Source organism: Populus nigra, chromosome 6 (genome assembly GCF_951802175.1).
Source record: "Populus nigra chromosome 6, ddPopNigr1.1, whole genome shotgun sequence".
Lineage (NCBI taxonomy): Eukaryota > Viridiplantae > Streptophyta > Magnoliopsida > Malpighiales > Salicaceae > Populus > Populus nigra.
The window spans coordinates 2,784,971-2,798,828 of NC_084857.1; the positions used below are offsets into that span (position 1 = coordinate 2,784,971).

The 13,858-nt window shown below is 33.0% G+C and overlaps 3 protein-coding genes across 4 annotated transcripts; 2 read left to right on the top strand and 1 right to left on the bottom strand.

The window, feature by feature from the left end:
* The first annotated feature begins 1,790 nt into the window (after window positions 1–1,790).
* On the top strand, window positions 1,791–3,089 carry LOC133696296 (uncharacterized). The gene is made up of 2 exons (XM_062118448.1): window positions 1,791–2,598; window positions 2,719–3,089. The coding sequence occupies exons 1-2, from the start codon at window positions 1,966–1,968 to the stop codon at window positions 2,791–2,793; spliced, it is 708 nt and encodes a 235-aa protein (XP_061974432.1). The 5' UTR covers window positions 1,791–1,965; the 3' UTR covers window positions 2,794–3,089.
* A 1,756-nt stretch (window positions 3,090–4,845) lies between these two features.
* On the top strand, window positions 4,846–6,486 carry LOC133697654 (large ribosomal subunit protein uL23). 2 transcript variants are annotated; one of them, XM_062120363.1, is made up of 4 exons: window positions 4,846–4,931; window positions 5,166–5,212; window positions 5,544–5,904; window positions 6,254–6,486. In XM_062120363.1, exons 2-4 carry the CDS (start codon window positions 5,197–5,199, stop codon window positions 6,336–6,338), a joined length of 462 nt encoding a protein of 153 aa, XP_061976347.1. In that variant the 5' UTR covers window positions 4,846–4,931; window positions 5,166–5,196; the 3' UTR covers window positions 6,339–6,486. The 2 variants fall into 2 exon arrangements, with proteins under 2 accessions (XP_061976347.1, XP_061976348.1); XM_062120364.1 differs by having other exon boundaries at window positions 4,863–5,004.
* A 422-nt stretch (window positions 6,487–6,908) lies between these two features.
* LOC133697653 (psbP-like protein 1, chloroplastic) lies at window positions 6,909–9,731 on the bottom strand. The gene is made up of 8 exons (XM_062120362.1): window positions 9,521–9,731; window positions 9,301–9,409; window positions 8,624–8,704; window positions 8,390–8,472; window positions 8,109–8,231; window positions 7,891–7,962; window positions 7,534–7,630; window positions 6,909–7,265 (listed from the first exon to the last, which is right to left on the bottom strand). Exons 1-8 carry the CDS (start codon window positions 9,581–9,583, stop codon window positions 7,162–7,164), a joined length of 732 nt encoding a protein of 243 aa, XP_061976346.1. The 5' UTR covers window positions 9,584–9,731; the 3' UTR covers window positions 6,909–7,161.
* Window positions 9,732–13,858: the final 4,127 nt, after the last annotated feature.

The window sequence follows — 13,858 nt, forward strand, 5'->3', positions numbered from 1 at the left end:
GCTATGATCCTGCAGGTCTATAACTGCAAAAATAAAAGCATCCTTTTTCTTTTCTGATAAACTTATGTTAGGAACGTCGATTTTTGCCCGAGTTCCACAGAAAGAATAACAAGGCTTAAGATGTTTCCTGGAGCTGGTATTTTATATATATATAAAATTGTTTTAAAATATTATTTTTATATTTTTATATCATTTTTTATTTATGAATGTCAAAAATAATTCAGATAAAATAAAAAATATATATAATTTTAATATATTTTTTAAAAAATTTATTTTAAAAAATAATTATTATCATAATTTTTTTTAAAAAAAAACACGTAATTGCCTCACCTCTGTCTCTAACTATCACTCGAGTTACAGCTCCTGCTGCTGCTGCCACGAAAGCAGCTTCCTCTCATTTGCTCCACTCTATTTTTTGTGCTCCCTGTACTGCTGAATGCTGATAGGTGCTCTCAAGTTGGCTCTTTTTATAGCCAAAAAGGGCCGCGAAAAACAATACATTCCAGCTCCCTTCGTCCAGCCTTTGTGCCACGATCCTGGATAAATTGGGAAATTAGTACACATAAATAAAATAAATTACGAAATGATACAGGAAATTAACAAATTTGATAAAATAGTATATTTTTAAATATCATATTTGAAAATAACAACATTTAATTAATTATCATGATTCTCAATCATGATATTTAATTAGGATCGGGTTTGGAAATTCTAATATAATTTTAAATAATATTGTGTCTATTAATTTTATTTGAGAGACTTTATTTTTTTCTCATGTTATTTTCTCAATGATTAAATAATTAAAAAGGAGCATAAATAATCAACTTCGCATAATGCATATTTTCATGTCAAATTAGCTTCTCTTTCTACTCTGATAGCACACAAACAAAACAAAAAAAACTTTTGCTACAAAAATGGAATCAAGAAATTAGTGGGGCTAAAAATTAAGCAATTATCTATCATCTCATAATATAATTCTATATCTCTCATAAAAAAAAAATTGATTTCACAGTTTGAAACCGCGACAATAAAAAATATACTATTTTACCTAAACTTTTTACTTCTTTGTCATTTCACCATTTATTTTAATTTTATATATTAATTTTCCATTTTATGCCACAATCCTAGCCATAATTTCAGCAAACTTTTGGTGCAGAAAGTTTTTGCCAGCATGATGCTGAGTCCATTTATTGTCTTCAAAATTCAAATAGTATGGCTCCTTTTTATCGATTTTTTTTTTGCTCTGACACGGTAAAAAAAATATATAATACAAAAAATATTTAAAAAGGAACACAATTTAAAAAATTATGTCACAACAACTCTCTTAAATTATAAAATGTCCAATACAATTTGCAATAAAAAAAACTAAAACATATTAAAACCTTTATAATGAAACCATTGGTTTTATTAAAAAATTCTTAACGAGATAAATTTAATAACACCAAAAATTTTTTATTAAAAATGAATTACACAAATTATTTAAAAATAACCGAGTTCATTTATCTTTGAATAGCTCGTGTGGCTCTTTTAAAATATTAATAATAACTTTTTTTAATATTATTAAAATTATATGATTGAGATCTTTTTAATAATATCAATAAAATTGTTTCATTAGAATTTTTCTTCCTCTTATCTTATCCTTGTAATTTGCAAAGATTTTATTTTTTGTATTTTATTATTTTCATAATTGTTTTTTAACTATGTCAGAGTAAAAAACAAAAAAAAAGAAACTCCTTTCTTGACCATGTAGTGGGCTCCGTCTCCACCAGACCTTACAACTTATCATCGAAGTCTTCTTTTGGTGCATGCTTAGCCTAGAATTCTTGCAGGTGCTTCCATAAAATCCTCTTGCACTGAAACCTCCTGATAGAGTCTTTTCCTCTCTATATATTGAAGCCTTAATTTGCTTTCAAGTCGTCAACAAAAACAAAACCAACTTGTTAGTGATCATTAAAGTAGCTAACAATGTCATCCTCCAAAATCAGCTTGAAGCTTCTTATTGATTCAAAACACAACAAAGTCGTCTTTGCTGAAGCAGGGAAAGACTTTGTCGATTTCCTCCTTAGCCTGCTTGCTCTGCCTGTGGGTACCGTCATTCGGCTCCTCACAAAATCAACCATGATTGGCTGCATATCAAATCTTTATGGGAGCCTTGAAAAGCTGGATGAATCGTACCTGCAGCCTGACCAAAACAAGGATTCCATTTTGAAACCAACTATAACAACCCAGGTCACCAATCCAAATTTCTTGCTTCCTGACACTAAAAAGCCTGAAAACCAGAAGTTATACTATTGCTCAAACCATCCAGGATACGTGTCAAATATTCACAACTCTGTTTGTAGCCATTGCAGAAATAGCTATGGTACTCGTTATCTCAGTGAAGAAGTGAAGTTTGCTGACATGAATAATTCCACTTCCACAGATACGCCAACTAGTGACCAGGGAGGTTACGTGAAGGGCCTGGTCACTTACATGGTGACAGGTGATTTGTCCGTCTCTCCAATGTCAATGGTGTCTGGTGTTGGTATGCTAAACAAGTTCAATATCAAGGATTTTGGTGTTCTTGAGGAGAAAGTTGTTGAATTTGGGATCAATGAGGTACTGCTTGTTTTGAACTCTATCTTGTATTGTTCGTTGTAGTTTTTTGTTGTTGTCTAACGATAGTATATACTACGTCTATGTGGCTTTCTCTGTCCCTTGTTCTTTTATACATTTCAGGGTCTTGAATTGTTGAAAGCTTCTCTTTTGTCGAAGGATGCTCTCTCTGCTGTTTTCCTTCCAAAGCTGGATTAAGGACAGAGATGGCGAGCCAGTATCGAATTAGAAAAAAAGGAGTTGATGGGCGTTCTTCAATTTCTAAATTTACTATGTCTGTGAGGAAGTAATTAGAAAATAAGTTGGAGAAGTTTAATTTTGTTGTTGGACTGCAATGATGATCATTCATCTTCCCTTTGAAGATGCTTGACTTTTTTATTTGTTTTTCGTTGTTGCTTTATTATGCTTTTCTTGTTTCATTTATCTTTCATTGTTGCTTTATTTTGAATTTTGTGCAATGAGAATGCGATGGAATGAGTAGTTTCCCCTCCTCATCTACATTTCTTTGTATAATACGAAGTCAAGATTTTTATATTATAAATCAGAAATGGTTATCTTGACTTGTTTGCTCTGCCTCAAGCACAAATTCCACCTTGGAAATCTGCATGAGAGCCCAATGAAACTTACTCACAGACATCACAATAAGTATTCGATTCTAAAGCCTCACATACAAACCAAGTCTCCAAAATGCGTTTCTTGCTGCCTTGCACCAGTGCAAAGACTCCACGCCCGAAGCTTTACAGTCCTCCTGGTCCATGCAAATGCCTATCTACGACAGACGGTCTTAACGCCATTTGTAATGTTTGCAAATGTTCAATGAATCGAGAAGTGAGGTTTATTGGTGCAGACAAAACCACCACGGCCTCCAAGCAAGCTATTTCAGATCACCAGAGTACTGGTGGTTTTGTGTAGGGCCGAGGGCGTGGTTATTTTTAGTGCTTGTTTGGCGCCGCCATTGTTTACAGAAACTGTTGTTTATAATTATTTGGTTAGATATTAATAATATTTTTATTATCGTGGGTCTCACTCGAAACTAAAGCTGGAAATTAGTTTCTTGAAAAGCAATTTAAATTTATTTTTCGCAAGGGAGTGTTCTCTTCTCTCCTTCACCGACAGTGTATATAATTAACTATTGTAAAAATTTCTCAAAACAACCCGAGAGGTCTCCTTTGTTCAGATCTGGAAAAATTCTGTCATTTTCTAAATTTTCATCCTTGTTTTCCAAAATCCTGCTAGTAAATTCACTCTTCACTTTGCGAACACAACAGAGAGCATCTCAACTGTTAATGGCCGGAACGGTCCAACCCAAATTTAAATGTATTAGACCGGGTTCGACCCTGTAAAATAAAAAAAAATCTCAGATATTGTATTTTATTTGAAAAATTAGTATTTAACATTATTCAATTGCACTATGTAATTACATTAGAAGGAGATCGCATGATGACGTATCACTTGCACAATTTGAACGCAATCCTAATTTTGTTCATGATAATATTTTACATGATGTTGTTGCACGCTCAGAAAGTCATGGAAACTGTAGTCCTTGTTAGATGAATTTTGTATGTGATAGAATTGCATATAGTTTAATGTAACAATAAAAAATATTTTACATAAAGTATTGTTTATTTCATAATGTAATAACAGTAGTTAAATCTACAGTATTTCAATTAAAAACCATCAATATTAACATATATTTTTTAGTTATTTTATAACCTTAATTTGAAAAGTATTCTTAACCAAACAAATTAAACTATTTTTTATTTAACTTCAATTTCAATCACAGTTTTAACCAAACATATATTTTACCAAACTAACCTCAACTAAAAATGCTTTTTATAAAACAATGTAACCACAATAACAAAAACTACTACAATAACAAATAGTTTTCATAGGTTTAATAATAATAAAATACATAATAAAAAAAGTACTTTATCAATTGGAATAACAATAGTGTTTAAAAGTATTATAATGATTATTTTTTAAAATGTTTTTTACTTAAAAATATATTAAAATAATATTTTTATTTTTAAAAAATTATTTTAACATTAAAATATTAAAACAATATAAAAATATAAACAAAAAGAATTTCAAAATTTATTCCAAACAGCGTGTTCGATTAAAAAAAATTTGAAACCAGATGGATTAGTTATGGGGTTTAGAATCAAGCCCATTTAAAAAAATCTTAATTTAAGCCCATTAACAACACTTCTCATCAGTACCCAGCCCAACCCATAACTAAGTAGGTTAAATTAGTAATTGTAGAAAATTATATAAGGCACCATCTCTCCATCTTCCCCGCTTGGGAAAAACCCTAGTTCACAGCCGCAGCAACTAAGGTCTGTCACCTCATCTCTGTTGTCTCTTCACCATCACTTTTATTTGGTGTTCTCTACAGAACCCTACGTGCAGGTTTTATCAAATCCAAAACTCTGCTTTTTATCCTGAAATGAACTCAAGTTGTTATAGATCTTGACATGTTATACCCTTATTGTATTTTCTCTTATAAGGTTTTAGTTTTTAGGGTTACTTTTTTTGATACTGAAGTTTTGGTTTTGGGTTTTTGTTATCAGGTTTAGTGGTGTCTGTGAAGTGGTAGCTACAATGTCTCCGGCTAAAGGTACGTTTGTTTCTTACTCTCTTTTTTCTAACTGTTTTAATTATATTCACATGTGTTAATCTGTGTGCTAGTAGTGGCCTTTGGCTTTGTTGTGATTTGACGTTGTTCTTGGTTTATATTCGCTTATTCATTTTGATGGTTTTCTAGCCGTTCCCTTTTTGTTTTGAAACCATGTTGCTTGTTTGTTCGTTGTGAATTTATAGTTTGATGAAGGAATTGAGCTATGAGGTGCTGATTTTGTAATCTGTAAATGGAAAGTTTTTGCTTCTTTTACATCTCTTCTAGTTGAGGAATGTATTGACTGAGAAACTTATTGTCTACGCCATTGCAGCTGATGCATCCAGAAAGCCTGATCCAAAGGCACAAGCCCAGAAGGCTGCCAGGGCTGTGAAATCAGGGCCAACATTCAAGAAAACAAAGAAGATCCGGACAAAGGTTACATTTCACCGTCCCAGGACATTGAAGAAGGAGAGGAATCCCAAGTATCCACGCATCAGTGCAACACCTAGAAATAAGCTGGACCACTATCAGATTCTGAAGTATCCACTTACTACTGAGTCTGCAATGAAAAAGATTGAAGACAACAATACCCTTGTGTTCATTGTTGACATTCGTGCAGACAAGAAGAAAATTAAAGATGCAGTTAAGAAGATGTACGACATTCAGACCAAGAAAGTGAATACTTTGATCAGGTAAATCTTAGTTACTTGAAACCAAGACGTTTTGACCTTTTTCATTTATGATAAGGTGACTGTTGCTGGACTGATCCTGATGAGTATTCTTGCCTCTTGTAACTGCTCCAAGAGGCAAGTTTTAGAATTGGTATCCTGTAATGCGACATGTAGGTGTACACTACATTACTCCATTCTTGTGAATTAGTAATTCTGACACCCCAACCATATAATTTGACTGGTGAATTATCTTATACAACTCCATACAGAATCCATGTTTCATGATTGATAATCTGCCAGGATCTTAATTCTGCTCATCCTTCTTTATTCGATTTTGAAAGTGGCACTAACTATATCTATTTTAATGCAGGCCTGATGGAACTAAGAAGGCATACGTAAGGTTGACTCCTGATTATGATGCCTTAGATGTGGCAAACAAGATTGGGATCATATAAATCTGTGTTTTTGGTAGCTATTTGTTCTGATGAGCAAAGTGATACCAAGCGTACTGTTGACAGTTTTGTTAGGAGCAGTGCAGTTTGTTAGGACTCCAATGTCATGTTTGTTTTTCTTTAATATATTTTGAGAACTATTTTTCTATTATACCTTTTGTTATGTTTGGCACCTTTGTTATGCTTGCATGAATGCCTTGTCTTTGGCCAACTCGATTTGTTTTCAAGATTTATCGGACTATAACACCCGACACAAATCAACATTTGCTTTGTCCAAATTTTGTGGCATAGAATCTCTAGGAAGGTTCTTTGAACAGCTGCCTTTGAGGGAACTGCAAATTTAAGTTACTATCTCGGCGGTGATCATATTTATTCAGGGGCTATGTTTTCTTCCTCGAAATGAATCTAACCATTGGGTTTGCAAAAATATTTCTGGTCCTGTCCCTCGCTCTTTTGAGATTGTCTTGGATTCCAATTGACGGAAAGCACTACGTTTTTCATTACGGTCTTGCATCATTAGAACGAAGAGAACAGCAATACTTGCACCTGTAATATGTTCATGACACTGAAGAATATTGAAGGGGAGGTTTATTTTCATATCAAGACCCATAGAACTTCGTATATCAGATGTTCCTCTACAACAGAAAAGGGTGAAAGAGAAGAAAGAAGGGAAATGGGAAGGTTCCTCTACAACAGAAAAGGGAAAAGGAGAAGAAAGAAGGGAAATGGGGAGGAATACATGGTGATAAGAAACGTGCCTTGTACAACTCTTAAGAGAGGGTTGTTCCTAGCAGGAAAAGTGAAAACTGAAAACTGAACAACGACATCAAACATTGAAAATTTCGAAGGAATCAATGACCGTCTGCAATTTATCCTTCATCTTCTCCCACCTTCGTTCATTGGCTCCCGTTGTCAAAGTGTAGAATTTACCTGCCATGAAATTTCCAGGAACACAAGCATTGCTCAATTTCTTTTTTAAATGGCCGAAACATGTCTCATTAATCAGTGAAGCATGAGGGCTCTGTCTCAGTCCCTGAATCAATAATCCCAAGTAATGAACCGATGATAATTATCTGGAATCAAATTTGTTTTCATGAAATCATTCTGGAACCAAAGGAGTGAGCTTTGAATAATGGGATGGGTGCCAGAGATTACACAATCCATTTCTCAGTAAAATAGTAAAATATACATTCCATACCATTGCCAATAGCGATTGCACTAAGAGCATGGCGGGTAAAATTTGGAGCCTGAGCAACGAACTCAAATGTGTAATAAATTTTCCCATCAGCACCGTGCTGCACCATCAACGCACAATAATATCAGTCAACTGTTCTTTTACCAACAAAACCTTAATTGTAAATTTACATAAGCCTAAATTAAACGATAATCTGTTCAGCTACTCAAAGGGAGATACATTTGAATAGAACAAGGACATTATACATAATTGAACTGCCCCAGTTACTTGAAATGAAAACATGCTGCTAAACAGCGTTGAAACAGTAAAAGCATGTGTGAATTCTGGTAGAATTAAACTAGAAGACGCAAGAAATCAAACCTCTTTTGCCTCAATTAGTTTTGTTTTCTGTGAAGGAGGGGCCAAAACCTTTTTTATCAATGTTTCAGCAACCTGAGATAAATGCACGGTGAGCATTAGCATCCTCCATCACTTAGAGATATGAGCTTAAATTATAAACTGGAGCAAGAGCATAAATGGGAAATAAGGTTACCGCCTCTTTAATAAAAAAGTTGGGTTGTAAAGTGTATATGGAAAACCTGTTGTGGAGGTCCAAAGTCTCGAATATCTTGTTTGACGGTAGGGATCACATTCACACTGATACTTTCTAAGGGCTCGATGACATCTTTAAAGACCTTGTCTTGTCCTTCGATGACAACTTCCTGCCACGGCCAACAGAGAAAATATGAAAAACCAATCTGAAAATGTTGTATCAAATATTTGTTGCTTGTGGCTAGCAGCTAGATCAACTAAAGAGAAGAATGCATGAGTTATGAACATGAGGAGGGGAACAGAGAAGAAAAGCTTTAGGAAACCATACCTGCCACCCAAATGGGTAGACAAATGAGTATCCATCCTTCTTGTCCGTGACTAAAAGAAATCCCTTTTTAGATTCTGCAGCAACTGAACCATATCAAGGATGTCCTCTTAGGATATCAGCAAACATGGTGTTATAAGAAACTCACAAAGTTCATTCTAAATGAGTTTATTTCTATGCTAAACTGCATTAGCTGGCAAGAACAATATCGAAAACATCCAAAAAATGGTTGCTTACATGATGGAGGAGTTTGGTTAACCATGGATACCCAAGGAGCAATGACACTCACTGCTATCAATTCACGTCTCCCAAATCTAACTGCAGGAAATGAGAGTTCAATTAAACAAACCAAAACACACAGAACGTTTCTTCGATACTGCTTCCTTGAACTTAGAGAAACACTTTAAGTTTAACATCTAAAAAGTATGGTTTTTCCCTTATATCCAGTAATCTAATAGTGGCTAACCATACATCACTGTGTCTTGAAATTTTATTTTATTTTATTTTATTTGGTGTGTGTGGACAACTGCATTCTTTCAATTGATATTTAGCAGGTCCAGATCAAATCAAGACAATTTTGACAGAATAATTTATTTGTAATTATCATATGGAATTCAGCACAGTATTATTTCAATGGCATTTGTCAAGTTCTCTCCTCGTAACCAAATTGCCAGAAGAGATTTTCACAAGAACAGCATTCTCCATAATTTCACTACAAGTTCAGCGATTACCTTGTATAATGACATTCTAGTTTCATTTTTTCAGTAACCGCTGAATTTCAAGCAAGAAATGCTCTAGCAAATCCATCAGAATTGCAACTCGCAGTAACTTTAACTAAGCCAGGTGCATAGACATTGTTCATTGTACAGAAATTTTAGCAAATAAATTGAAAAAGAAAAGAGAAGAAAACTCACCTTGAGAAAGAGAAGTTGAATTTGGTGATGATTGCTCGGCCCTAACAAGAAAAGAAAGGCCTCTTCTACAGAAAGACAACATTCCATGATTCTTTTGTGCTCCTCCGACCTGTACACATAAACGAGAGACCCATAATGTGACATCTGTTTTTCTAATGAAATTCAAACATTCACACCGACATGTATTGCTAATGTAGAGAGAGTCAGAGAAAGGGAGGACCTGAGGGAGAGAATATGGAGATAATGTATGATAAACTGAGGGTGAGTTTTGTAAAGAAGCCATTGTTGTTGTGTGTAAGAAAGGTGTCGTGAGAACAAGAGACTCTCTTGTCCTCTGGTCTTGTAAGATGTTTTTTTTGTGGTGGAGAGCTTATCTTCTTTTCAGCTCTCCCGCTGCTTATCCGTTATTAGTTTGCCTTTGGACTTTGGCGCGGGTCCTTGCAGCCATCGGCCCACCTGTGAAGGTCGTTTCTTCGGAGTTGGGAATTGAGAGGAATGGACTTTGTACTCTAAGGGTAAATTTTGATTTTTCCCCCTAACATTTGAGGGTTTTCTCGATTTCCTCCCTGTTATTTTGTGTTATATCAATTACTCCCCTGAACTTTCATCAAAGTTTCAATTCTTCTCTTCCACCTATTAAACTAACCAATTGGAATTCTTGGTGTTTCAATTGACTTCTTAAAGTCTTAAGAAAGTCTAAATAAAGGACGCAATTCCTCAGTCGTATTAATTATCTTGTTTTTTCAATTAGGATATTATATGTTTTCTTTTTTGATCTCATGTTTCTCGAATTTATAAAATTTTAACATGTAAAATTATTTTTATCCAAATTTCGATTCAATTTTCTTACAAGTTTTTTATTTAGTTTAAAATGTATGTATTTCCAGATATATTTATAACGTTATTTTAGTTAAAAGTAAAAAATAAGTGTTGAACCAACCATTTCTTTATCCTTCTAATACTCTCCATCAATAAATTATCCTCGTCCAGATTTATACGATCCATGGGTTTTTTTTCTCTTGCAATCTTTTTGGATTAAAACTTGAACAATAACGTGACAACAATCTCATCACTAATCTGAATCAAGTTTGGAAAAACGGACTTATTATCAATCATGTCATCTCAATTTCATTTTATTTTATTTTTACAATCAATGCTCGATAAACTCAATATTTGTTTAAAAATGTGATTGTTTTTTAAAGTGTTTTTCATGTTAAAACACATCAAAATATTTTTTTTATTTTTTTAAAATTAGTGCATCAAAACGATCCAAAACATTTCATAAACAAATTTAAAATTATTGGAAACACGGATTAATCCATGTTTCTAATCGTAACCTCAATAGTAGCCTTAATAGTAAAGACGTACAGTGGTGTGTGTAAGTGTGTTTTAAAAATAAATTTAGTTTTAAAATATTAATTTAATATTTCTTTAATGATTTTAATATAATAGTATTAAAAATAAATGTGTGTGTATATTAAGTTTTTTTTTAATATATATAAAAAATAATTTTTAAAAACACAGGCATAATAATATAAAACATGTATTAAAAACATGTCCTGGACTGAGCACTGAGTTTGAACACGTTGGAAAAAATGGAACATACTGAACTTGAAAAAAACTGTGAAGTTTTGTAATTTTAGCATAAAAGATCTGTGTTTATCAAATTGAAAAGAAGAATCCAACTTACATCGTGTAATCGCATCAGAGGTAATCGTTTGATAATTTTTATTTTCCTTTTTGTGTCTCACTTCTTTTTTTTCAATTCCACGAGAAATGTCAGCGTCTTTAGTGGCCACAGAACGATGCAGCGGTGCTAACCCAGTCGTAACGAATACTCTTCTGGGCCGATCACTGGTGAGCTGCTAATGAGATTTACGCCTGTTTCACAATGGATTTTAAATTAATATATTTTTAATATTTTAAAATTATTTTGATATATTAATTTTAAAAATAATTTTTAAAAAATAAAATAATATTATTAGTATACTTTTCTGAGTGAAAAAAATTTAAAAAGCAACCATAACCATACTTCCAAACACGCAATAAAGTTTTTTCTAGTTTTTTTATTTTTAAAATTAATATATTAAAATCATCAAAATATATTAAAAATACTTTTTAAAAAATATGTTTTAACGTAAAAACAAACATTTTATTACTCTGCTCCTACTTGGCTACCTATCGAATACTGTTTCAATCCCCTCTCCTTGTATTCTTCAAAAATATTTAGTAATTTAGTGTAAGCTGTTTTTCAATTGAAAATATATAAAAATAAATTAAGATTTTATTTTTTGATATATTAAAACATTAAAATCATTAAAAAAACACATAAAGAACATCAATTTATTTATTTTCTAAAAATCAAAAAGCAGGAAACCTCTAAATAGCAGAACTGCAAAAAAGTATCAAATGGCTTCAGCAGTCCCAGATAGATATCAACGGATACCACAGCAATTTACGGAGAAAAAAAAGCTGTGGTGTCTCTCAACCATTCAATGCCAAAATTGCGTTTTAATCGAAGCAACAATTCCAATCCATCAGTGATGCTGAGATTTCACTTTTATGCTTGTAGTATAGTCGCCCCATCAAATCCCCTCCCCCCTCCCCTTTCCTGCAGTTAGCCTCACCCATCATTTTCCTGATATGATAATGTCATCACTCCGTCGCCAGCCTTTTCCCCCAACTTTACTTCGCCGTCTTGCAAAGCGGCCTCGTTTTAGCCATGGCCCTCTTGTCTCGTGGATGCTCCTTTCTGACACAGACGGCTCTGTTAGAGAATTAGCTCGATCCATCCCGTCAAATGACACACAAAATCTGCATGTAAAAAGCTACTATACCTATGCGAGGGACAATTAATTATCCTGGATTAGTAAGAGCTACGCTCGTCAGGGTATATGGATTTAATTTTCTTCGTCCAGTGCAATCCAAGTAGCAAAAATATTCAATGATTCAAATTAAGTGCCCTTTCAAATCAAGGGAGACATGAATTGAAATCCACTTATTAATCTCTCAACTAATTGTGTGGCCTTAAAAGCAAAGTTATTGTTAATTAATGTTAAACATTGTAGCTACCCTAAAACTTAACCATAATTGATGACTTTGTATTATACACAGAAGAATGTTACCATTTGATTATTATCTCTGTCACTGATTTTAATAAAATAAACTTAAAAAACCCCTTTAAATATATCTATTTTTTTTCTTAAAACAGATTAAAAAAACAACACTATTTGAGTTTGAACTTGATACCTTAAACCTAATATACAATAGAGAGGCTAAGAGTATGTTTGGGCGTGATAGCCCAAGCCCCACTTCCTAGAACTCTTGCGGGCTCATGAGCGTGCCTGGAGCCCAATGTGCTCAAGTCCAAACAGTGCACTTGAACTCATTTCTCACTTCTAACGGATTCAAACCCATCACTCATCAAATATTTGTTCAAGGCTTCACACGAATCTCTTAGTATTTTATATTGATTTTTATTTTAAGTGTAATACAACTCAAACTTAACCATAATTAATGACTTTGTATTATACACGGAAAAATGCTACAATTTGATTATTATCTCTATGACTGATCTAAATAAAATAAACTTAAAAAACCCCTTTAAATATACCTAAATTTTTTTTCTCGAAATAAATTAAAAAAAAAAACACCACTTAAACTCGAGCTTGGTAGCTCCAGCCCAATGTACAATAGAGGGCCCAGGGACAGGTTTGAGTGTGATAGCCCAGGTCCAACTCCCTGCAGAGCATGCACCCTAACACTCTTGTAAACTCATGAGCGTCAGATCCAAACAATGCGCTTAGACTCATTTCTCACTTCTAGTGGGTTTGAATCCATTACTCACCAAATATATTTTTCAGGACTTCACACGAATCTCTTAGTATTTTATATTGGTTTTTATTTTGAGTGTAATGCAACTCAAAATATCACAATAATAAAATTACATTTTAACCCCTGTTCTCCATATAATGATAAGATTTATTAGCTGTAAAATACACCATGAAACTTTTAAGTCAAAGGTTTGCGATTTATTAATTCTCGATATTTTTGGCATGTGTTTTTAGAGCTTATCTTTAAAAAATATTACTGCATTTTCTCTCTATACATAGCTACTGATTTTATCATCGAATAGTTCTCATGCCCATCAAAAAATATATTTTACAGGCATTAATTACTAATTGTCTGGCTTACTAGGCATCACTCATCACTATCACAACTTACCGGTCACCTTGATTCTACCAAGCACCGCCTGTTATTGGTTATCAACTCTCTGGGCTTTCTATATTAAATCATTAAATACATTGATTATAAATAACGAATCAAATTGTTTAAAATAAGATATTAGTTAATTATTAAATATATTAACTTTATTCCTAAATATCCTGTATCTTATAACTTATCATTCTATATATATATAAAGAAATTAGTGAGGGAGGAAAGAACATGTATTTCTTGTACTTTATATTTTAAAAATATTAAAATCTTAGTATTATTTCAAAGATAAATTTATTTTTATTTTTATTTATTTATTTAACTAAACCTGATTACTATTTTT